Genomic DNA, 23,546 nt, shown 5'->3' on the forward strand with positions numbered 1-23,546 from the left:
AGTTTACCCTGTTTCCAAACTGAAGTTCTGGAAAGGGATGCTGAGTTCTGCATCTCAGAGGTTCGTCTGTGGGACTTGGGGGGAGTGGAGGCAGAGGCCAGCGCCCGTCCCTTGGGCAGGGCAGGGCTCCATGGGCAAGGACTAGAAACACAAACCGTGGAACCTCTCACCGTGAGGAAACCCAAGGCCAAGTGCTGCCTGTCTGTGGACATGCTGTCCTTGTGCTTCCAAATGTTCCTGCTCTATCCAGGCTCTGCTCAGTGTTTTTCTGCCTATCTTGTTTCCCAAAGAAATCAAATGAGGCTTTAATGTACTGTTACAGTTCACATTTTCTCACAGGCTCTTTCATCCTTTACATGTGCCACGAAAACATCTGTGAGGCTACCAAGGATATGCTGTGGTGGAGTTGTGGATAAAAGACAGGAGGACAGCCCGGGTGGCTCAGTGGTTTAGCGCCACCTTCAGCCCAGGGCCTGATCCTGGAGACCCCGGATCAAGTCCCACGTTGGGCTCCCTGCATGGAGCCTGCTTCTCCCTCTGCCTCTCTCTCTCTCTCATGAATAAATAAATCAAAATCAAAAAAAAAAAAAAAAAGACAGGAGGCCCAGTTACATCAAAATTTCAGATAAACAACAAAGCGTTTTTAGGTTTATGTCCCATGCAATATTTTTATTTGCTAAACCTATTGCTTAGTTTCTTGCTTTCTTTTGTCCTGCTTTTGCTCATCATGTTGCTTCTTCCTGGCAGGGGACAAAGCCATGAGGAAACAGAAGTTTTACATCTTGTGCTCGACTCTGCGGTAACAGGTTCCTTCCACCGTGTTCAAGATGCCAGAAAGAAGGCCTGAGGGTCCCTTCTGTGATGTCCTCAAAGCTTCAGGCTAAAGAATGTTTTCTTGGTTGTGTCTTCACAGACGAGGAATTTGGCTGTAGAGTGACATGAGTTGGAAAATGGGGTTCCCCAGCAGAGTGAAGTAAAAGGGTCCCGGCTAAGGGCACAGAGAGAGAAGCAGCAATGGAAAGAGTGTTTTGCCTTTGGTGAGTGGCCCTGGGCCTCCGCCATGTGGACAGGCAGCAGAGTTCAATCACAGCAGCTGATTCCATAACCCATTCCAGAGAGATTAAGTGCAGATGCGGTCCCATGTGGCTCCTGATGAATAGGAATAGAATGGGAGAGTGAGGAAAACAAGCTGGGAGGGGGGACTGGCAAGGTTGAAAGCTAAATTTCATGTTTACCACGTGGAGGGCATTAATTTATAAAAACTTCATTGGTTTAATCCTCACCATAATGCTAGGAATTAGTGTCGCTGTCCCCATTGCAGATGAGGAAACTGAGGCCGGCAAGATTAAGTCATTTACTTACTTAAATAAAGCAGCTCGTTCATGGAGGATACAGACTGGTTCCAGATCCCACTGAACGAAACTGCCTCTGTGTCTGCGGCCTGAGCAATCGGTGATGGCAGGGTGTGTGGAGAGGTTGGCATCACTGAGCTGTTGAAATAAGCCAAGCTCTTCCCCCTGCCTGCTCCTGGAGACCAAAAGGGGCCTGGGTGGACCCATGGCCTGCCACCGGCTCCTCTGGAGCAGTGCTGGGAGCCCAGGCTGGGGAGCCAGGCCAGGTTGATGAAAAGATCAGAGGAAGCAAATGGGTTGTGAATAAATTATGAAACTGAAAAAAATTACATAAGGATTGTTTTTAAGAAAGAGCAAATGAAAGGTTTCAGGTCAGTTTAGTCCAACTAAAGGAAGCTCATCTTTTCCCCCCAAGGCCTTCATTGCTCTCCTGCTACAGTATGTTGTCCTGCGCTCCGAGTTCTTGAGACACTAATGAATCATCACGATTAGCTGGTCTTAGCCCTTTAGTCCTTAGCAGGGTGACAGGAAGTATCCCACAATCCCAGAAATCATCTCAACTGAAATGGCTGGTAAACTCAGAAGGAAAATAATTCCAGGGGGGCCAAATAAGATAACTCCACACAACTCAGAAATCCCTAGGAATGTATGTTGATACTATACTATTACAGAGACAATAAAGGACTCCGCTGGAAACAGATGGGATCTGTCTGATTTCCTCTGATACCCTGACCTAAAAACAAAATTACTGAGGGTAGTAACACTCAGGTTAAGTAGAACAGTTCGGAGTTCCAAAGAGCTCAGTTTGGAAGGAAGCCTCTAAGTAATAAACCATAAATCTTATTGCGGTCATCACCATAAGAAAAACTGGCTATGTCCAAGGCCTATTTGTCTAGAAAAGGATTCCTTTCTTCTTCAGATCCCTTAAGTGAGTTTTAAATGTGCAAATGATGACTATAATTTATACGGAAATTAGAAACTGCTAATGACTTAATCCCTCTAAAATCCTAATGAAGTTCTGCGATATTATTCTCTTAATACAGCTTGGCAAACAGAGGCCCACAGAGGAGAGGAGCTGCCATCCACGGCCCCTGGCAGCCAGCTGTGTAATGAAATGAGATCTCAGATCCTGTCTTTGCACAAAATACCAGATTATTTTTGAGATTCAAGGAATCTGGAAGCTTGGGGGCAAAAAACAAACAACAAACAAACAAACAAACAAACAAAAAGCCTTTTACAGATGACAGCCAGACCTAGTTATTTCTCCTTTGCAATGATTTCTCTAAAAGAAAACACTCCAATGTGTAATTTGAAACTTTCCCTTTACATGGCTTGTTTTCTAGTGAAATCTGAGCAGGAACAGAGAGGTGGAAAGAGGTGGGTTCTGAACACCCTGATCATCACCCAGATTCATTATTTGCTTGGAAAGGGTGACAGAGGTCATCCTTTCCAACAGGCAGGTGCAGCGTTTCCTTTCAGGAAACGTCTCTCCTCCATCCCCTTCCACCTCCCCAAACATCTCCACCCCACCCTTCCTATTAGAAGGTCCACATATCACTGAACCTGTAAATGTTTGTGTCCTTATTGTTCTTTTTGAAAAGCAGGTGCCTGTGCTTTAAACACAAGCGAAGGCTGTGTACATTAAGGAGGAACAAATTTGTAAGTGGAACTGTGGCCGGCAAAGCCCTCCTGTGTGGGTTCTGTGGATCCCTGAACAGCAAAACTCAGCATGTATAACATGCACACCCACGGCACACCCACACCCACACCCACACCCACACCCACACCACCACCACCACCAACCCCACCCCCAGCTTTCTGTCTGGACCCCAAAGTTCGGACAGCACTCTTTGTTGCCTGCTCTTCTCTTGCTTTCTCTCCGAATCCTGGTTGCCCCACTTGGACAGATAATCACAATCTTCCTTACTTTTTCAATACTCCTGTCGTTTTCACTTTGCAGTCGAGAGGACAGAGCCGAGCTAGGAAACAGGATCTCTCCCTCTCTCCCTCTCTCATTTTTAAGATGACGTAGGGAGTTTGGGTATCCTCCCTACCCCCCACCTCCGTCCTAACCCCATTCCCCGAGAAGTGGAGTTTTTCCTTTTTAATGCTCGCTGGTCACCGCACGGGGTGGGGGCAGGAGGGGCGGCCCGGGAAGCACCCCGAGCCGAGCCGAGCCGAGCCGAGCCGCGCCGATCTAAGCCCCGCGGTCCCTCCCGAGGGGGCCGGTCCCAGCGCCGGGCTCGGCTGGGGCGCGGGGGCATCTGCCCGGGCCCGCGGGGCACCCAGCCCGGGGGGGGGGGGACGGGGGGTGGCTCCGCTCCGCCCGCCCGAGTTCGCTGGGGGACAACTTACTGCGCTGGCTGTGCGTCCCCGCCGCCAACTCCCGAGCGGGAGGGGGAAGCAGCCCCGGCCGGGTCGTGCCCGAGAGCGGAGGGCAGGGCGAGCAGAGGAGGGCGCGAGGCCCGGGGCCCCGAGCGCCCCTCGGACGCCGGCGGGAGACCCTCCGGGAGGCACGGCCCCGCCCGGGGCGCAGACAGGTAGTTGGAGGGAGAGGAACACAGCTCCCGGCCGAGGCGGGCGGGGCGGCGGGCGGCGGGCGGCGGTCCCGGGGCGCCCGGGGGCGGGGGAGGCCGAGGGGCCGCGCGCCCCGCGCCCCCCGCCCCGCCCCTCCCGCCTCTCCCGCGCCTCCGGGTGCTCGCGCGGCGGCTCCCCCGAAGGCCGGGCGGCGGGGGCGGCGGGGGCGGGGGCGGGGGCGGGGGACGGCGGCGGGGGCGGGGCGGGGCGGGGCGGGGGAGGGGGCGCCCCGAGCCGCCCAGTCGGGCCGGGTACCGACTGCCATCCTGCCGCAATTTCCCTGTGTCATGGCTCCGGTCTCTTAGCAACCGCCGCGAGTCCGGCCGCCCCGAGCCGCCGCCGTCCCCGCCGCCGTCCCCGCCGCCGTCCCCGCCGCTCCCCGCCGCCGCCGCGGGCTCAACTCCACCCGGCGGAGCCCGGCGCGCCGCAGCCGCACAGAAGAGGCGCTGGGGCGGCCCGGGAGCGCCGCGGCTGGGCTCGCGGGGAGGCGCAGGGGGAGCGGCGGCGGCGGGGACGGCTCCCGGGCAGGATGCGGGCTGCGGAGGACCTGACACTTCTTGGAAACTCTTGGAAATGGCTCCCGCCTCGGCAGCGGAGGGGCCCGCGCACCCGGGGCGGCCGCCTGCCCCCGCCGGGCTGCTGAGCCGCGTTCGGCCGGAGGCCCCGAGGCGCGCTCCCTGCGCCCCGCCGTCGGCCCGGGCTGAGAAAAGTTTCTCCATGGTTCCTTTGTGTCGCCCGAGCGCCCGAGCGCCGGCCGCGAGCTGCCCCAGCCTTCCCGGGTAAGTGAGCGATACCGCTGGCTCGCGGTGCTGCCATTTTGAGCGATTCGGTGAGCCCTCGGCCCCCGAGCCCGCCCTGCCCACCCTGCGCCCGGGGCTCGGGTCTGCGCGGCCGCGCTGCGCGGGGCGTCCCCGTCCCCGTCCCCGTCCCCGTCCCCGTCCCGGGCGGGCTGCACCGGCCGCGCTGCCCGCAGGAAGCGAGCTCGGGATCGCCCGCACTCCGCTCCTGCCTGTGCTCTCTCTCCAGAGGCGGACTCCGGCTGCTGCACTCATGTGACTCCAACATAAATAAGCAGACCAGATAGCAGGGCCGGGGGCTCGCGGGGGGCCAGGACCTGGACCGAGTCCCGGGCTGGCCGGGGCGCTCCCAGCCCACAGGCGGGGGGAGCCTCAGACGCAGAGTGGGGCTGAATCCATCATGAGCCGAGAACTTGAATGTCTCTCTTGGAAGCGGTTGTATTTTTAGACATCCCTCCTTTGCTCCCCCCCCCCCCCCGCCCCATCCTCCATCCCTTAACCACGGAAAGACCAGCACCAGGCAGTAAATTGCGAGGGCAGCCAACCTCGACTGCTAAGTTTGCCTCCCTTCATTATGTACGAAGAAAAGCCTCCAAAGGTGGGTCTTCCCGGCCATCTGACAGCTGTCAGTATTTCAGGTCAGATGGCAATACATTATGAAGGAGTTCAGCCTCCAGCGGAGCTGAAGGAATGATAAAGTAGGGAGTTAATTACTAGCTATTAAACTAATTTTAAAGATCTATAAACGATTGTTGAAACCCATTCCAATTCTCCTTACAGTCTTGCTACCCGGAGCCAAAGCTGCCTTATCGAAGAGAAATACAAGTGGGTATCCTCCTCCTCAAATATGCTCAGCCTCCTGCTGCACCTGATCAATGCCCAGCCAAATGCTAGCCCTTCCCTAACCTCTGGGAGAGCCACCCTGCCAACTGAGCCTAGCTTTGTTTCTAAAATGTCTGGCTCTTAAATCCTCAAAATAACCGCAGATCTCCAGATTATTGCATTAAAGATGCTGTAGTCTAGGGATCACTTAAAACAGCAGTCTCTATGTTACAACTACACAATAAATGTGCTTATTTTGGGGGGTGACAGATGAACAGTAGCTACTCTTTTTTTTTTTTTTTTTTTACAATCTGTACTTACTGGTGCAGCCTCTACTTAAAACAAAATTTTAAAGGCGTATAGATGTATTCTCTCTACCAACCCCTCCCAAAACTACCTAGTATTTCTCTTCTCTGCAACCAAGTTCCAAGGAGACATTGGTTTGCAAACATTGTAAAGAGCTGATTACCGTTTGCTTTTCCACCAGTGGAGAAAAGATTCTGCCTAGATTGACATAATGGAGGGATCAAGGGCCAAAGCTCTTTACCCAGGCACCAATTAAAAGCAAAATTCTTCCTAAATAATCCCACATTTTCAAAGGGTAATTTATTCTAAAACATGAATTATTTCATAAAGGATAAAATACCAAAAGGCTTGTGAGTGATATCAGAGCCTTTCAAATTCATACAATGCCTCAATTTTAGCATCTCTGTTATAGGAGGGAACACAACCAATGGAACAGAAAATGTTTTACTCTGGGGATCCAGCAGGATTGAGATTTTTAGAAGCTCACAGATATCCACAAAGATACATCTGTGCATTTACCTACCCGGGCTGTATTATAAACGACTAAACTTCCTATAGGATAGTCCATTGATTGTTGCCACCCTACCTTCCTAAAAATGACCTCATGAGAGAAAGATGAAGAAAAAACAAGCTCTCACTTGTGGGGATGTCATTCAACAAATCATCATTATTATGTAGACTGCTATACCTAGTTAATTACCTACTCATTTGAATATTAGGATTCTGAAGAGTGCTGTTGGCACATTAAAAAGGGGTCAGAAAGCTATTATGGGAGAGTGGCTGTTGGTTTTTTTTTTTTTTCTTTTTAAGATTGTAATTTTCCCACAGGAGAAAAAAAAAAAGATCTTAGAGATTCTAAGGGACTTCTCAAAGTCTCTGATGAGATTTAGCACATGATACCTTTAAGGGAGTTCCTCTGGGGGAGGAGAGGAGGCCAGAAGGAAGAGCTCAGTTACATAACCAGTTACCTAAAACTAAATATTCCACCCCAAGAAGCTGTCCAGATGTTTCAAAAAAAAAAAAAAAAAAAAGAGATGAGGAAAAGGCTGCTTGCCTGTAGCTGTAGAAACAGCAAGCGGTGGGAAACAACTTTGTGGAGGGATTTATTGTCAGAAGAGTGACGTCGTTCTAGTGTTGTCCCCAAAATGAACTCTTTATTATCTGCAGTAAATAAGTCGTCTGCCTGCCAGTATGTGACCTTTAATTTTCATCCAGTGATGAAAATTGCCTTTGTCTTTATAAAATAATAACTTTTGTGACTGTTTTAGTGACTTTGGGCTAAACATTAACAAATTCCTCTGCTGAGAGCCTTGAGCCTCCTGTACAGCTCCCGTGGCAAGCTTCTGATTCCCACAGGACAAAGGGAGAGGCTTTTGCCAGGGAAGTCCTCAACCACCGCTCTGAGTCCCCACATTTGGTTTCTACTAATGGTCAGCACTTCTTCAGCACTTCCTCAGCTGCCAGCGTTGGGGGGGAGGGGGGGGTTTGAGACGAGAGACGCTGGAATATCACCTACAGGGTGTGTGGGATGAGGGGGGTGGGGAAGAAAAGAAGGCGTTCTCTGAGATTGTTTTATCACCTCCTATCAATGACTGCAACAGCGTTTCTCGGCCCTAATCCAGCCACCCCACCCCCTGGTCTCTACATCCGGCACCCCACTGAGTGGGTGGCCCTGGAGTGGGGGGTACCCCTGTGGTGGGACCTGGGAGCGGGACGGTTGCAGAGCGTGGGATGTTGCTGCAGCCGAGCCTCTACCCTCTGACTGTCTTCCTCTGCTTTGCAGCAGGAGGAGGTGGCGGAGCAGCTAGTGGGCAGCTGGCGCCCCCACTACGCAAGCCTCCGCCCCGGAGACTAGCCCCGCGCGGCCCCGGCTCACCATGATCGCCACCGGCGGCCTCCTGAGGATTTCCGCCAGAAAGCAGGATCCCCTCCGCCCCCCAGGCCAGGTCCCCAAGCGCAAGCGGAAAGCCAAGAGAAGGCGCAAGAACGACGTGGTGGTGGTGAAAGGCAAGCTAAAGCTGTGCTCCATCTCGGGGCTCATCGCCCTCTGCGGGATCCTGGTGCTGCTGGTGGGCATAGCCATGGCCGTGGTGGGCTACTGGCCCAAGGCCAACGGGACCGGCAGGGACGGGGCTAAGCAGCTGCCGCCCGCCGCCAGCGGCCACCGCGTCCCCACCGTGGCCAACAGCAGCAGCAGCAGCGGTGGCAGCCGAAACCGGTCCAGGAGCCCCCTGGGGGCTCGGGGGGGCGCCAACTCCAGTGTGGCGGGCGCGCCCCGAAGCACGCCGCCCGCGCGGTCCGCCGCCCCTGCGGCCTCGGCCCCGTCTGCGGGTCTCTTCTTCCGCCTCTTCTCGGGGTACCTGCACTCCGACAAGCTCAAGGTCTTCGGGCCCCTCATCATGGGCATCGGCATCTTCCTCTTCATCTGCGCCAACGCGGTGCTCCACGAGAACCGGGACAGGAAGACCAAGATCATCAACCTGCGGGACCTCTACTCCACCGTCATCGACGTGCACAGCCTCCGCGCCAAGGACCTGGCGGCCGCCGCCGCCGCCGCCGCCGCCGCCTCGGCCCCCGCCCCCGCCCCCGCCCCCGCCGCGGCGCCCCCCGGAGCCCCGCCGCTCAACGGCTTCCTCAGCTACGTGCAGTCGCGGGGCCTGGAGCTGAAGCCCGGGGGCGGCGGCGGCGGCGGCGGCGGCTGCGCGGGGGACGCCTTCGGGGCGGCGGCGGTGCTGGCCCGGGGCTCGTGGCCCCCCCCGGGCCCGGTGGGCGGCGGCGGCGGCGGCGGCGGCGGCGGCGGGGCCAAGGGCGCCGCGTCCCCGCCCGACCTGGCCTCGTCCCCGCGCTGCCCGCGGGAGCCCCCGAGCCTGGCGGAGGCGGTGTACAGCATCTACCGCGAGCGCTCGGGCGCGGCCGGCCGTCGCCGGGCCGCCGCCGCCGCCGCCGCCGCCGCCGCCACCGCCGCCGCGCCCGCCAGCAGGGGCGGCAGCCCGGCGCCCTGCAGCCCACCCGAGAGCTGGGGGCGCCAGAGCACCGCCAGCTCCCTCGTGGACTCCTCGCTGAGCGCCTTCGCGCTCCTGCCCTTGCACGGGGACCGCGACGGGGACGCGGACGGGGACGCGGACGGGGACGCCGACGCGGGCGGGGAGGGCGCGAGCTGCAGCTGGCACAGGCCGCCCGGGGAACGTGGCTCTCGGGAGATCCCGCGGGGCGAGCCCGACCTGAGCCTCACCGACCTCCGCGGCGGCCCGGGCGGCACGCGCTGGGCGCCGGGAGAGCTGGGGGAGCCCGAGGGCGCGGCGGCGGCGGCGGCGGCGGCGGTGGCGGTGGCGGTGGCGGCGGCAGCGCGCGCCGCCAGGGGGCAGGGCGGCCGCCTGCCCAGGACCGGCAGGTACGCGGCCGTGCGGCGCCGCAGCACCAGCGGGCTCCCGGACTACCGGGCGCCGCCGTCCCCCGAGCCGCCCCCCGCCCCGCACGGCGCGGAGCTGGACCCGAGCCCTCTGGCGCGAGCTGCCTCCCGCTCCCCGCCCCCCGCCGGGCCGGCCTCGCCGAGCTCGGGGTCCGGGTCGGGGTCGGGGTCGGGGTCGGCCGGCGCGCCCCGCTGCCAGAAGGGCCCCGCCGGCCCGCGGGAGGCCGGCCCCTCTGCAGAGTCGGCCCCGCGAGCGGCGGCCCGTCCGAGCGCAGACTGCGAGGCCGCCGCGGCCCCGGGTGCGCCAAAGAGCCCCGGGGGGAGCCCCGGGGGGGGCCCCGGCCGGGGGCGCCCCGCGGCCCAGCCCCCTCCGCCCGCGCAGAGGCACTTTACAAACAAGGAGAAACTTTTCATGATCTCCCGCTCCCGCGCCGTAGCGGTAGAGGACGGAGACCCGGAAAGCACTGGCATTTAGGGAGAGGAGCAGCGAGAGCGCGGGAAGGAGCCAGAATTGGGGAACCGCCCACTTGAATCGGCGAGTTTAACCTTTCCCTGGTTCCTCGTGGACGTACCCGAGGAAATCATCCAACACCCAAAGAGCTGCGGAATGTTATCCTTGAATTGCGTTCACGAGATTCCTGTAGATAACTCCAAGCAATTATTATTATTTTTTAAAAAAGCAAACTAGTCTTTTATGTCCGATGGTGATTGTACGTTCCATGAAAACCAAATGTATTAAAAGGTCAGCAATCTAGTTCATTAGATAAAACTCTCTTAATTTTCTTAGGATCAAAATAATATATATTTTTTTGAGAGTGACTGCACTTTACTCCAACTGCCCCCCGCCCCCACCCCCTTTAACCCAACCCTGTCCTCTGCCACTGGTTTTGTCCGTCGCTGCTTGTGAATGACAAGCTTTCCTTCTCCTGTGCTTTTGCGGAGCATAGAAGGGTTTGTCTGAGTTCGTTGAGAACTGACCTTCCTGAAGGAAGTCAAAGCCAGAAGCAAGAGTGTGTGTGTCAGGGAAGAGCACTTTCCTTGCCCCGCCCCTACTCTGCTCCCAACAGCCCAAAGGCCTCTTTATTTTTTAAAAGGGTATTTACATTTTGCTACTAGGGTATCTAATGGAGAAGGGGAGGGGCAGCATCCAGATGGATTGTTACATCCCTAAGTACACTCTACCAAGTACACAATACTTTATTGAGTATTATCACTCCTGTATTGCAAATAGCGTTATTAAAAATCTTTTTTTAATAAAAGAAGTTTCCAAACAAAGAGTTAAACATAATATCGCTTCATTTTGCCTTGGAACTAATACTTCTAACACACATGCAGCATCGAACAGGTCAGCTGGTAAATCTAAAATATTTTGCTATGTCACTATATATGATTGTAGCTATCCTCCCTCCAATGCTCCACGTTATCATGACTCCACCCGTTTCCAGTATATTTTTAACTTTTAAATATAAGGTAGTATTGAACATTTGGGAGTTTCTCTTTCAAATAGAATGAAACATTCAATAAATAGTGATTTTCCGTAATACTTCCAAGTTTACCTCAAAGTATTAATCTACAGAGCACCAGGCTTATTAATGGCCCCTTTTCATCCTCTTGGATTTTTTTACTTACTTGGTTTTGGTTTTAAGTTCATGATCTTGACTCCATGGCCTACGTAGGCTAAAAAGGTAATGTTTTAATAATTTGGTAGGTAGTTTACACTTGGTTTTACTAAAAGTCAATTAGTTACTTTTCAAGAACAGTAAACAATGTACCTTTCTGATGCCCTCTCCCTTTGGATGTGAAGGCTGAGAATCTCAAGAGTGGTATTACTTTTCTTTTGGCCATTCGGGCATGAGGCTATCACTGTAGGAGGCTCAAATACTGATTTTAAAGGAAAACCAGTCAACGATGTGGTCGTGTTAGTCCCCATGGATGAAGCAGTGGAAAGAGAGCAGATTCAGGAGTGAGACTAGGCCCCTAGCTCTCAGCATTTGCTAGCTGTGTAGCTTTGAACAGTCACAAATGCTGAGTCTCAGTCATTCATTCTATCAAATGGGGATAACTAGACATACCTCATGGAGGTATGAGGGGGTGGGCAAGGAGTTATGCTACAGAGGGGAGCAGAGTACCTGGCTCAGACTGCGTATTCAGTAAATGGTTATTGTAATTATTATTATTATCGTTATAATAAGTTGTCTGCATGCACGCTGTAGAAGAATAACCCTTCCTTCAAGTTGAGCTCAAGAAAGCCTGGCTAAAATCTGGAATATCCACTTACTATCTGCATAACCTTAGGCAAAAAACTTAATCCCTCTGGGTCTCTGGTGGATGATAGAGTCCCTCCGATTGCCTTCAGCTCTAGAAGCTTTACTTCATTTCAGGGTATTTGTTTTGTCCTGGGTATAATCATATTTGTACATACAACCTTGCAAAGTGAATATACTTTGCAAACTACCATTTTAGTGTGACATTCTGTAATCCATTTAAAAGGACCTAATTTATTTCCAGATTGGATCTGTAATTAATCTTATCAACTCACTCTAAAGCTGTGGATTCACTTATTTGGCTCTTCTATAGGACAAGTGAGTTTCCACTAGTAAGAGCAACAAGCAAGTGTAATGATACCTCCAGATAGTGTTAAATTTCATTGGCCTCTATTGTTTTATCATACTTCCCCCCCCCCTCAATTTGTAATTTCCCTAGTTTCTCTTCTCCATTATCTTGTATAATGGGTAATACACTGAGAGAGTTTGGCGGGTTGTTTTAAAGGGAAAACAGGCGCCAGTGCTCTAAAATCCTGTTTCCAGTCCTCAGAAAATGCACTGTAAGGCATTTAGCAAATTATAAAGCCACTACCTCTTAATTTAACTAGAGAGGTGGAGAGAATAATATTTATCCCTTATAAATAATATTTATCCCTTGTCTTAGAAAGTTCAGTCCAACCAAATGACTAGAGTTAACAATACTGATCGCCTACTTATATAAAACAGATTAAACACTTGTAGTTTGTATTGATCTTGTGGACTCAGATCCTCAGAAATTAAATAACTTTGGTAAACTAGCTTAGTATCAAATCAAATCTATCTTATCCATTTAGCAATTTGACTAGATCTTTTTTTGTGTTTTCCCCTGAAGATAAAGAAGTCTAAGCTCAGTTTTTCAAGCCTTGGGAGGAGCTCAGGCTTTCATCAGACCTCAGAAAGAATCCTCTGCGATTATGAAGGTGGTAATTTATAATCTTCCCTTTCAGAGGATCAGAGATCTGCAATAATGCTAGATTTCTACTCACTACTTACTGTGGGCCAAGTTCTGTCCTACATGCTTTATGTATATATCACCTCAATTACCCCTCATGGCAGCTCTAGTGAAGTAACCTTATAGTCCCCATTTTACAGAGAAAGATACTGAGGTCAGGATGGTGGAGGGCTCGCCCAGGTTACACACCTGCTAAATGGAGGAGCCAGGATTTATTTTTTATTTTTTATTTTTTTAAATTTTTATTTATTTATGATAGTCACAGAGAGAGAGAGAGAGAGGCAGAGAGGCAGAGACACAGGCAGAGGGAGAAGCAGGCTCCATGCACCGGGAGCCCGATGTGGGACTCGATCCCGGGTCTCCAGGATCGCGCCCTGGACCAAAGGCAGGCGCCAAACTGCTGCGCCACCCAGGGATCCCAGGAGCCAGGATTTATACAGAGTTCTGAGGATTATCTGGATCTGTTGGCAGATGCAGAACTGAAATTGGCATTTCTGGAGACCATCAGAATATTTTCTACCTTCTTAGCTTCCTGCTAAATCCTTTCCCAGAAACTGTACTTAAGAGACTTGCAGAGAAGTGTTAGGAGGCACAGCCAGTTTAAAAGCTGGAATCTGTGTTTAAGTGTTCAGGGTGGCATGAACAAGGTTTTTCTCCATGTGACTTGGCAGGAATTGTTGGGCTCAAATCAATCAGGATTATTAGGAGGGACTTTAGAGATCGTGGAATTTATCCCCCCTTTATAAATGAGGTTGCTAAGAATTAGAAAGATGGGACAATTTGTTCAAAGGTAAACAGTGGCAGGACTAGAAAGCTAAAATAATTCCAGCCGTTGACACATGCATCCATCCTCCCCCACCGCCCCATATTTCTACTCTGTACTAACTAGTTGGGTGACAGTGGGCAAGCTACTTAGCCTCTCTGTGTCTCAATTTCCTTTTCCATCCAATGGGAATAATAATATTCCCTACCTCTCAGGACCTGACCAAAGATTCAAAGAATTACTATCTGTGTAGAGCATTTGGGACTTGGCCCATGGAGAGTGTCATAAAAAGTTTTACTTAAAATAGAATTAATCTGTTAAAATCATTTTGTATTACCTTCCTTTTTATTAATGGAATAATTTCAGGTTTAAAAATCTAAAGTATGAGGCAACAAAGCATGACTTGGATGGGGGGGGGGGTGTCACATAACCTTTACCTGAGTTTCCACATCTATTAGGTGGAGAGAATAAAGAGCATCTGACTCATGAAATGAATTATTTAAATGAGGCCTAAATAAACTAATATCCTCAAAGAACTTAGAATCACTCCTGGCACAAATAAACCTTCAGTCAATGTTAGCTGCTATTTTTAAGGCAAAATACAGAAAATTAATTAGTAGGCTAAATATACTACTCACTTGTTAGGGACAAACTTACCCTGCATTGAGAAGTCTTTATATAGTTTAAATATATTAGGAAGAAAAATTGGACCTCAAGAAATGAGAAGCTCGGCCCCTGCAATGTCCCTAGTAGAACACAGAACTACTGAGAGCTAGGTATGGGCCCTCACGGTCCCATTGTCATAACATTATATAGTTATGAAAGTGGCCACAAACTGCTTACATGGCTCTATTTCATGAGTATTCCTTTCCGACCAGGAGGCTGGCTGAATCAGGAAGGCCGGGCTAGCCCTGCAGTCCAGGCCCCTTTCTGTTAGAGGAGCGACCTGGGAGGATTGCTCCAGTGAAGACCTACATGGGGCAGGGGCCTGTTGGTCTATTTACATTTCTAGACAAAAGGTTTTTTTCCATACTGGTTTTCTCTTTAGTCATTTTGATTTCTTTTTGAAGATGGGGTTTTGAATTTTTCTTTTTGAGTTACAGAGCTTAAAAAAAAAAAAGCCCTCCAACAACATAAAATTAGAACAAACAAAGTTGATGAATGTGCATTTGGTCAGAATAGCATTTTTGTCAAGATACAAAAACACATTTTACGTTCAAATAAAGAGTAGGATTGATATTTGTGGAGTTTGTTTTCTATAAATCCAGACTATTTATTTTTTATTTTTCGGGTAAAAATCACTGGGTGAATATTTAGACTAAGTTTTTGAATGACTAGCTCTGAAAAGCATTTGGAGACTTGTTTCTCTTCTTAGGGAAATCATCTTTGAGGTTTTTTTTTTTTTTTCTTCCTTCAAAAAAGAAAGTCTCTTTAAATGGATGTGCAAATTGTTTTTTATATATTAAGTCATCACAAATTGAGGGGTCCATTTGCATTCACAACTTTAGTCAAACACTGCCTGCCACTCGCCAAGCCAAGTGAGTTTCTTATTATGTGTGTCATCTATTTCTTTATGATGTCAGAAAAGCACTGGGCTGTGGATCTATATATGGTTATGAGACACAGTCGGAGTTATAAATGACTGCCCTCCTGGGAATTTAGCCTTCACCCCTGAGCTGGGGGGCACGTTAGGATTTCTACCACCTGAAAATATATTTATTCAACTTTAAACTGACTCTCAACCCACCCCATCAATAATGCCAGCCTATGTTATGGCCCTGTATGACAAACAGGATGGGCGGCTGATTCATTGCTAAGAGAACAGAGTGTTTCCTGCTCGTGATGTTGCCAGTCAAAAGACTAAAAAAGCTTATGCAAATTCACCTGCAATATCATGAAGCAGCATGCACCTGTCTCAATAACCTTCATGGCTTTACCTTTGCTTCAGACTCCACGCTGTGACTGAGCCCCATTAAGGGCAAGAAGGTTGACTGTCAATCACAAGGGAGGAAAATAGGAAGCAGACCCAGAGGTGGAAGAAAAGGAGTCCTGTGAAAAAAGAACAAAAAAACATGAAATAAGATTGAAGTCACAATGAAAGCTTTTTGTTTCACATATGAGTATGTGGTCATTTGGTTTGGAGATCATGGGTTTGTAGACAAGTGTCTTAAAATGAAACATTACAGTCACTTTTATTCCTTAGAAAATATTTTTTCAGCAAATGCATGGTTGGACATTAATTTGTATAGTTTTCAATATTTCAGAAATTCAGCGCAACATTGTGTCACTGACACAAATCCACTTATTCTAAGAATTGCTAAACATCTAATTTTGTTTGCTAATGGAAAAGAAATGGGAAGATATAAAAAAATTGGTCTTACATTGAGAAATTTGAGTATCTTTATGTCTATACTTTCAAAGGATGAAAATATCAGTTATAACTGGTGTATTAGGTCAACTGAAGCAAGGCAGGCAAAAAAAAAAATTCTTTGCGTTAGTGTAGGTCTTTGGCCATTGCTTTGTTTTATGTGGTAACTGCCTTATTACTCTGTTTTTCAGACATAACTGAAAAGTAATAATTTCTTTTCACTTGTAGGAGTAAACAGCTTTGTCTGAGGCAGTGAGTTGCCCTTTCAGTAAAATACATACTTCATTTTGGGTTAAATTGTTCTATCTCTCTTTCAAGATACATTTTTAACTGCCTATCATAAGTCAGGCAGCACTTTGTTGGGTGGAAAGGATTAAACTTTAAGACACAATTCCAGATCACCGGATCTTGCAGATCTTCTTGACACAGGCGCATAACCGATGATTTGAATATAATGTAAGTGTCACGAGTATCATGATGTGGACCCTGGCAGATGAATCTTGAGAAATGAAGAAAATGTCAGCGAGGTGCAAGAAGGTAGGAATGATGTGTCAAACAGTGGAATCAGCATGAGCAACTACATGGACACAACACAATTCAGCAAGCTAGATATGTTTCATAAGACAACTATACTTGACTTTCCCTAGAATCCCCACAACTTCAGAGGGACATGTTTATTTTGAAAAAACAAAAAACAACAAAAGCCCAATCTATTTGTCTATCTATCTCCTTTTATCAGTAGTAGAAACATTCGGAATTAAGGTGGAAGTGATTTGGGCATTAAAATACTCCAAATGTCTATTCTTTACCATTAGACATTTAATTATTCCCCATTTGTAACTGACTTCAACTAGCAAGAATTCTTTCCTGAGAGGTATCAGTACATGGATGTTTATTCCATATTCTCATTGGAACTAAACTATATTTATGAGCAAGAATGATTTGTGCTGAGTTATATACTGCTTTAAAATAACAATTTAATTTTAATGTTCAAGTCCTGGAAATCATTTCTCTAGATGTGTTATAAAGGGCTAAAGCTGAGTGGGGAACCTGCCATTTGGCAATGTTTGTGTGTTTCCGGCATGCTGGATAATGTTGCCTTGATCCCTGTGCTGTGAGCATTGGAAACAGCATAAACTTGAGGATATCTTAGTGCAGGGCATTTTTACAGAACTTAGACATGGTAACTGAATGTATTTCTATGTCAATTTGCAAAATCATTTATATCAGATCAAAAATAATTTATCCTTGTTAATTAAGCATCCCATTTGGATTTTTTCTCACATCCATGTTCTTAGCAAAAATAAAAATTATTTCAGGCCTAGTTATCCTTTTGCAAATGTGTATGAGATATACACCAAAAAGACCATGCTTTCTAATTTCTAAACAGGCAATAATTTGGGGATGGTTACTGAAACCAGATTCAGCCAGAATAATGGTTCGACACTGTATGAGTGCAGCCTAATAATTCATTTACTCACCAAACTGCTGACTAAAAGATAGCTCCCCCCCCAAAAAAATCTACTTTTCAATATAAATATTCTATTAAAGTAGACAAAAATATAGTATCCTTCTGTTTTTTGGAATTCCCCACATTTGTTTCCTCCAGGCTCTTTTTTAGTGCTTAAAACAGTGAAGGCAAAAATATATAATGTGTTTATTCTTTTTTCTAATCCACAAAAGTGAGAATTTTGCAAAAGCGCTTTCCCTTGCACATAAAGTTCAACAGATATTATCAATTGCGGTTTTATTGTCAGAGCCACTAAATAAATCTTTCATAGAGATATATTTATGGGTAAGAGGCTTATAATTTGGAAATACTGATAGATAAAGTACTATGGCTAATACAGCATAGTAAATGATGCCAGGAAGCAAATTGAATTCTTGATAGAGCAAGAAAATTCAAAAGACTAATTTGGTGACCTAACTGCTAATCCTTCTGCTTATATAACCACACATCTCAATGTGTTTGGAGCACAAAATATTACCTCAGTGCTTGCACATTTGATTGTACAATTTCTTCCATTTGTATCCTTAATTTCCTTTCAGTTTCATGCCTGAGAACATTTCTTGAATTATCAGTCTTGCTTGCTTGGGATTACTACTTTAGAAAAAAAAAAAAAAAAGAATGCATTTATAATACTATTAGCAGAAGTAATAATAATAACAATGGGCTTAAAGGAGACCAAAAAGTAATTTGAGTACCTTACTAATAATATAGTAATTGCACTCAATTTTTTATATCTTCTCAAATAGAGAGAAACGTGCTGCCAAAAAGCCAAACCACGATGAAAGTGCATGTTTGCAATCTCCTCATTTCTTAGATCCCACAAATGTTGGACTCTCAAAAACTTTTTTATTTTTACGGTGTATTCTAAGCTGGGATATGGGAGTGAATGTGTTCCAAGATTTCTTTTATTACAAAGTGGATGAGAAGGAAATTTAATAATGCTATAACTGCTTTAAAAAATGCCAGCTTTGATAAAGTCAATGGCAATTAAACATTACACTTACAAATAAATTGAACAGAGCATCTGGCTAGCCTGTAAGTATGAATCATCTCCAATGGAAGTACCAAATACTAGCAAAATAAATATAAATAAAATGATACAAAAAGAAAAAAAAAAACGTATTTCAGGCATGATTAGAACCATGAGTAAAAATAATCCAAGTTGATGTGTAGCAATTTCTAATGCAACATAATTTTAGAAAATTATTTAGTGATTGTATAACTGTGACATGCCTGGAAAATGTTAATTAAACTGGTTTACACAATGGTTGAGATGTATAATTATTTAGCCATGCTCCCACAGTCATTTGCAAGGAAATTGTAAGCTCCAATTCTAAAAGGCTGTTGTGGATTGTAACCCCTGGAGCTGGTGGTTGAATGTATAGCCTTTTCTAGCCCCTGAAAGTGAAGAGGTCCTCAAAGTGTCACAGGCCTGCCTCATTCTTCTCTGATTTCCTTTACGCATGTTAGGAAAAACAACTTCACTGGAAATCCCAGTGTTGTTTAGCTTACTTCGTTCATGGAAGGACAGCAATAAGATACCACCTGGGTGTCAGAATGAATAATCCAGCCACTGGATTTTTTGACTCATAGGTACTCCATAAAAATCTTAAAGACAGGAAGGAGAGACTGTTGAGAAGATGAGCCAGAGAACACATCTTAAATCTAGAACATTTTTACTGTAATGTCCTAAAACTCATACGAGTGCCTGAGATTGATTTCTGGATCTTGGCCTGGAATTTGGGAATCAGGCTGTTGAAATGAAAACTGGGATTGATGATGGAAGCATTAAGTGGAAGGATACCATTAAGTGGAAGGAAGCATTAAATGGGATCTTGAGTTGCAAAAGTTACAGACCAAAAAGGTCTCAGATGTGTGTACATATGATATGCATCAGTAAACTTACAGCAACATAAAGCAAAGTCATCTTTGCAACTCACTGCCTTACGGTGAGGTCTGTGAAAAATCACACGGTAAGAAAATCCTTGCTTCAGTTCTCTGACACAGATGGCAACTTTAAATTATCAACAAATACTCTAACTTTATTTCTTTGCAACGGCATTCTGTTATAGACCAGGCTCATATTTATACTAGCAAAGTAGATACATAAGCCTCAGTGAACAATCCTGTGGTCACCTGTTATATTCTATTTTGATTTTCATATAGAATAGTTTACATTCTCATCATGCCCATTATTGTCAATAGGAGGAGCGTAAGCGAAGACTCACATGCTTGAGAGCTCCAGGCCTTGCCAAGCGGGCTTCGTAAGACTAGAAAAAAAAACCATAAACGTGAAGTGAACCAAACAAATGTCAATTGTACATGCACTGGAATTGATTTCAGACTCAATTTGCATACCTAAATTAAAATAGGAATAATTCATTGTGCAACCACGTTGCTCAGTTTGAATATACAGGATTTTTTTTCTAGACTCTATAATTAGAAAATTCAGATATGGTCAAAATAATTTTGATAGTTTACACTTGTTCTGATGCCAGCTGGGGGTGTTTGTAAGGGAAGATTGGCTGTGGAGAGTGTTCAAAGAACTCTTCTCAAAGGGTAACACCATAAACATTCATTTGTGGTGATGTCATGCACTTGAAGTGAACTGGATTCTCTCTAGTTTAGACTTCATAGAAATAGACTATGAATTTCTTCTTGAATTTCAAGGTAGAATATAATCCTTGTTCACAAAACAAGCAAAATACAGCAATAACGATGCAAATTTTATCTCATGTCATATTATGCCTGCGGAAGCTCATTTAAATAGTATTTTTCACTCCAATTTTGGTTTTTCATAGACCACAATAAAGGGTTCAAGATTGGGCCTAATTAGCAAAAACATATTGGGGACTTTACCACTGCTAAAGAACGAATCAGTTAATTTAGGTTAAGAACAATCTATTCTGTTTTATCCTCATTTGAACACCTACATTGATCATGGCCAAATCTCCCTTGAACTGTGCACTGCCACGCTAGAGCTCTGGTGGGCAATTTCAAACCATTTTAAACCAAGTCAGCATTTAAACTATATCAAGACCCCATTTTCAGTGTTTTGTGTAAAAATCACTTTATCATGCTTTTATCCATACATGACTCCGTATCTTCTTCACACTTTTTATGGTTAATGTTCTAAAATTTTAGATTTCCCTGCATCTTGCTCCCCCTACTGTTGAGTAGATGTAGGTATTCCTTAAAGTAAAAATAAATACCCTCTTCAAGATACATGCTTTTTTCTATAAAAATAATGCCCTTCCTTGTTACCCTCTCCCCCTAAGATGTATTCTTATTACCTGTAGTCCAGGTAGTAAGTATTTTTATCCCCATTATTCCCACAGATAACATAATCTCACTCTGTGTTCTTTCTGAATTCTTTTATGTACCTGGGTTCATATCCTAGAAATGTGAACAAATGTCCACTGCAAGGCTCCCTTTTTCTTGACCAGAGTACTAATTGCTGGCCTCATATTCCACCCTTGTTCCTTTTATTTGTCCATTTATTTAGCAAACATTTATCATAAACCTTCTAATTTTCAGACTTTTTGTTTAACAATGAAGATAGCAAAAGGATGTGTACTTTTTGACCTTGAAATATCATATTCTAGTGGAGGCTACTGGTGTGCAAAGGAATAATATTTACGTGTGATAAGTGGAGAGAAATTGCATAGGTGTGTGTGTGTGTTAAAAAAAATCAGAATCCATCTGTCATCAACTTGGCATCCATATACACCCCTTTAGCCATATTTAACTTCCAAATAAAGACATAAGACGATCATGTGTCTACCTAACATGATAAAATGATCCCTCACACAACTGAATACACACTTATTCTCTCTCTTAAAAAAACAACATAAGTTCAGTGGTTCTTTGAGTGATGTTCATTTTTCTTATTGCTGAGTCACATCCAATCCTCTGCCATCCTGTACCCTAAATATTGAGATCTGAAAAAGTTAACCACTGTTAACCTATCATGAGTTAGACAAATGAAAAGCTGGAGTGAGGAAAAAAGAAAAAAGAGTGTTTATATTTCATATTCCCTTCACTTTTAGCAAGCACATTGGCTGGTTGTGGTTCCCTTCCTGGTGGATGATCCAAACCTTCATTCTTGAAAGTTCTGTGCCAGGAGCATTCCTGTCTACGTCAGTTTGTTGTAATTTTTCTTTATAAGATATGAGAATTAAAACAGGCACCATCAGAATCTCCTGCATTCCAGATAACCTCATTGCTAGCATTGTGTAATAGCAAATGTCTCCTTGATGGTCAGAATCAACAGCATTACCTAATACAGTAACTTCCTCCTTTGCCTGTAGGTTTGCTGGCATGGAGCCCCCAAGAAGCCACATGGCAGTCTTAAATTCCAATTTACTGGAACCCAAACTGTGTCCTTTGTTGAAAGTATTCCTTCCTTGGGAACTAAAATCTTTAGATCCAGCAGAACTCCAACCTGCAGCCTGTCAGAAGCAAAGATTTCACTAGTAAGTTGTTAAGGGTAATAGTGAGAGCAATCACTCCCATTTCCATCCCTTGATTATTGGACACATGAATCATGGCTATGGGAGAAAGATCAACACATCCTGGCTGCTGACTCAGAGAACACCACACACATTCTAGAGAATATTCTCCAGCCCTACAAAGTATTGCCACGTAGCTAGTGCTGTGACTTGGTCTTCAAAAAGCCATTCTACTATTCAGGCTGGCTGTTGAGATGACTGAAACTGGTGAATTTTGTTAGCATTAGCCTATTGCAGGATATTGTCAGAATCAAAACTATGGAATATCATGATCGTGCAAAAGGCCTTCTCAAAGCCTACAGATAGAGTTTTAGCGGGAACATTCTAGCAGGGAAGACACATTCTTAGCTAGACATGTGTATGTTCTAGGGAGAATAAAGCACTGTCCCTCCCTTGAAGAAGTAACCCAATATAATCAAACCTGCCTCCATTTGGAGGGCTCACTATGGTCTCTGCCGTCATGATCATCCATGAACCCATCAGACAATAATAGAAGGAAGGAAAATGATTGACATTTACAAAATGGGTCATCTTGTCTACCTGATTATTAAAATCCTCTTCTCCTGAGACTATTCTTTGGTGAGCATTTATATGGGACACAAGTACCTTCATACTCCGTGTTCATTCAAATAGGACTATCCACGTATCTCTTTACCGAGACCTTCTTGTCAACAATTTTCCAGTTGTGGCCCTTCTTAAATGCCTTACACTTATATCCTGAATAAATGCAGAGCCATACTTCTGGGCTGTCTTCCTCCCAGCCAAAATGAACACCCAGGCACACTGCTTGAAACTCTGCCCACAAGAGGACTTACCTTTATCGATATGCTTCTAGACCACCCTGGAACAGAGCTGTATTGCTGCTCTTGTTCAATTTTTTGTGTGTGTGTCGTAAATTACACATAACATAAAATTTACCATCTTAACTATTTTAAGTGTACAGTTCAGTGGTATTAAGTACATTCACCTTGTTGTACAACCATCACCATCATTCATCTCCAGAACTGTTCATTTCATACAACTGAAACTGTATACCCATTAGGCAACAACTCCCTATTTCCTCTTCCCACAAACTCTGGCAATCACCATTCTACTTTTTATCTGTAAGATTTTGACTACTCTTTAGTATTTGTAACTGGATTATTTCATTTAATCTAATGTTCTCAAGGATCATCCATGTTTAGCATGGGTCAGAATTTCTTTCCTTTTTAAGGCTAAATAATATTCCATTGCTTACCTATTCCATATATTGCTTATCCATTCATCTATCAATGGACACTAGATTTGCTTCCATGTTTTAGCTATTGTGAATAATGCTGTATACTATAGATGTATAAATATCTCTTTGAGACTGCTTTCAATTATTTTGGGTATATAGCCAGAAGTGAAATTGTTGAGTCATACATTAATTCTATTTTTTATTTTTTTCTGAGGAATCACCATTCTGTTTCCATAGCAACTGAATGATTTTTACATTCCCCACCAACAGTGTACGTGGGTTCTACTTTCTTCATGTATTTACTAATGCTTGTTGTTTTCTGTTTTTTTGTTTTTTTTTTGTTTCTTTTTGTTTTTTGTTTTTTTTTTGTTTTGTTTTGTTTTTTAATAGTAGCCATCCCAGGGCAGCCCCGATGGCCCAGCGGTTTGATGCCGTCTTTAGCCTGGGGTATGATCCTGGAGACCGGCGATCGAGTCCCACGTCAGGTTCCCTGCATGGAGCCTGCTTCTCCCTCTGCCTGCGTCTCTGCCTCTCTCTCTCTCTCTCTCTCTCTCTCTGTGTGTGTGTCTGTCATGAATAAATAAATAAAATCTTTAAAAAAAAATAGAGGTCATCCCAAAAAATTAAAAACAAAATAAAATATAGTATCCATCCCAA

General features: G+C 46.0%; 2 protein-coding genes and 1 long non-coding RNA gene across 10 annotated transcripts; 1 reads left to right on the forward strand and 2 right to left on the reverse strand.

Annotated features, from left to right (window-relative positions):
- Positions 1 to 640: 640 nt before the first annotated feature.
- Positions 641 to 4,981, reverse strand: LOC140634856 (uncharacterized). The gene is made up of 3 exons (XM_072828513.1): positions 3,708 to 4,981; positions 1,033 to 1,149; positions 641 to 926 (listed from the first exon to the last, which is right to left on the reverse strand). Exons 1-3 carry the CDS (start codon positions 4,979 to 4,981, stop codon positions 908 to 910), a joined length of 1,410 nt encoding a protein of 469 aa, XP_072684614.1. The 3' UTR covers positions 641 to 907.
- Positions 4,274 to 18,426, forward strand: TMEM200C (transmembrane protein 200C). Of its 5 annotated transcripts, none has more exons than XM_072828801.1 (4): positions 4,274 to 4,708; positions 5,507 to 5,551; positions 7,123 to 7,284; positions 7,638 to 18,426. In XM_072828801.1, exon 4 carries the CDS (start codon positions 7,732 to 7,734, stop codon positions 9,736 to 9,738), a length of 2,007 nt encoding a protein of 668 aa, XP_072684902.1. In that variant the 5' UTR covers positions 4,274 to 4,708; positions 5,507 to 5,551; positions 7,123 to 7,284; positions 7,638 to 7,731; the 3' UTR covers positions 9,739 to 18,426. The 5 variants fall into 5 exon arrangements, with proteins under 5 accessions (XP_072684902.1, XP_072684907.1, XP_072684906.1 ...); XM_072828803.1 differs by lacking the exon at positions 4,274 to 4,708 and adding an exon at positions 5,027 to 5,324; XM_072828806.1 differs by lacking the exon at positions 7,123 to 7,284.
- On the reverse strand, positions 12,773 to 23,062 carry LOC140634982 (uncharacterized). 4 transcript variants are annotated; one of them, XR_012032312.1, is made up of 5 exons: positions 22,908 to 23,062; positions 19,388 to 19,429; positions 17,638 to 17,750; positions 15,219 to 15,330; positions 12,773 to 12,979 (listed from the first exon to the last, which is right to left on the reverse strand). It is a non-coding gene; the product is annotated as an uncharacterized lncRNA (long non-coding RNA). The 4 variants fall into 4 exon arrangements; XR_012032310.1 differs by having other exon boundaries at positions 17,638 to 17,753; XR_012032313.1 differs by lacking the exon at positions 22,908 to 23,062 and adding an exon at positions 21,439 to 21,619.
- Positions 23,063 to 23,546: the final 484 nt, after the last annotated feature.

The sequence above is a fragment of the Canis lupus genome, chromosome 6 (genome assembly GCF_048164855.1).
Source record: "Canis lupus baileyi chromosome 6, mCanLup2.hap1, whole genome shotgun sequence".
Lineage (NCBI taxonomy): Eukaryota > Metazoa > Chordata > Mammalia > Carnivora > Canidae > Canis > Canis lupus.

Excerpts from the sequence above, each read along its gene's own strand:
- LOC140634856 (XM_072828513.1), bottom strand. The coding sequence starts at position 4,981 with ATGAGTGCAGCAGCCGGAGTCCGCCTCTGGAGAGAGAGCACAGGCAGG. Across the intron at positions 1,150-3,707 it reads GGGGACGCACAGCCAGCGCA|GAGCCACATGGGACCGCATC; the intron begins GTAAGTTGTCCC and ends CCTATTCATCAG.
- TMEM200C (XM_072828801.1), top strand. The coding sequence starts at position 7,732 with ATGATCGCCACCGGCGGCCTCCTGAGGATTTCCGCCAGAAAGCAGGAT.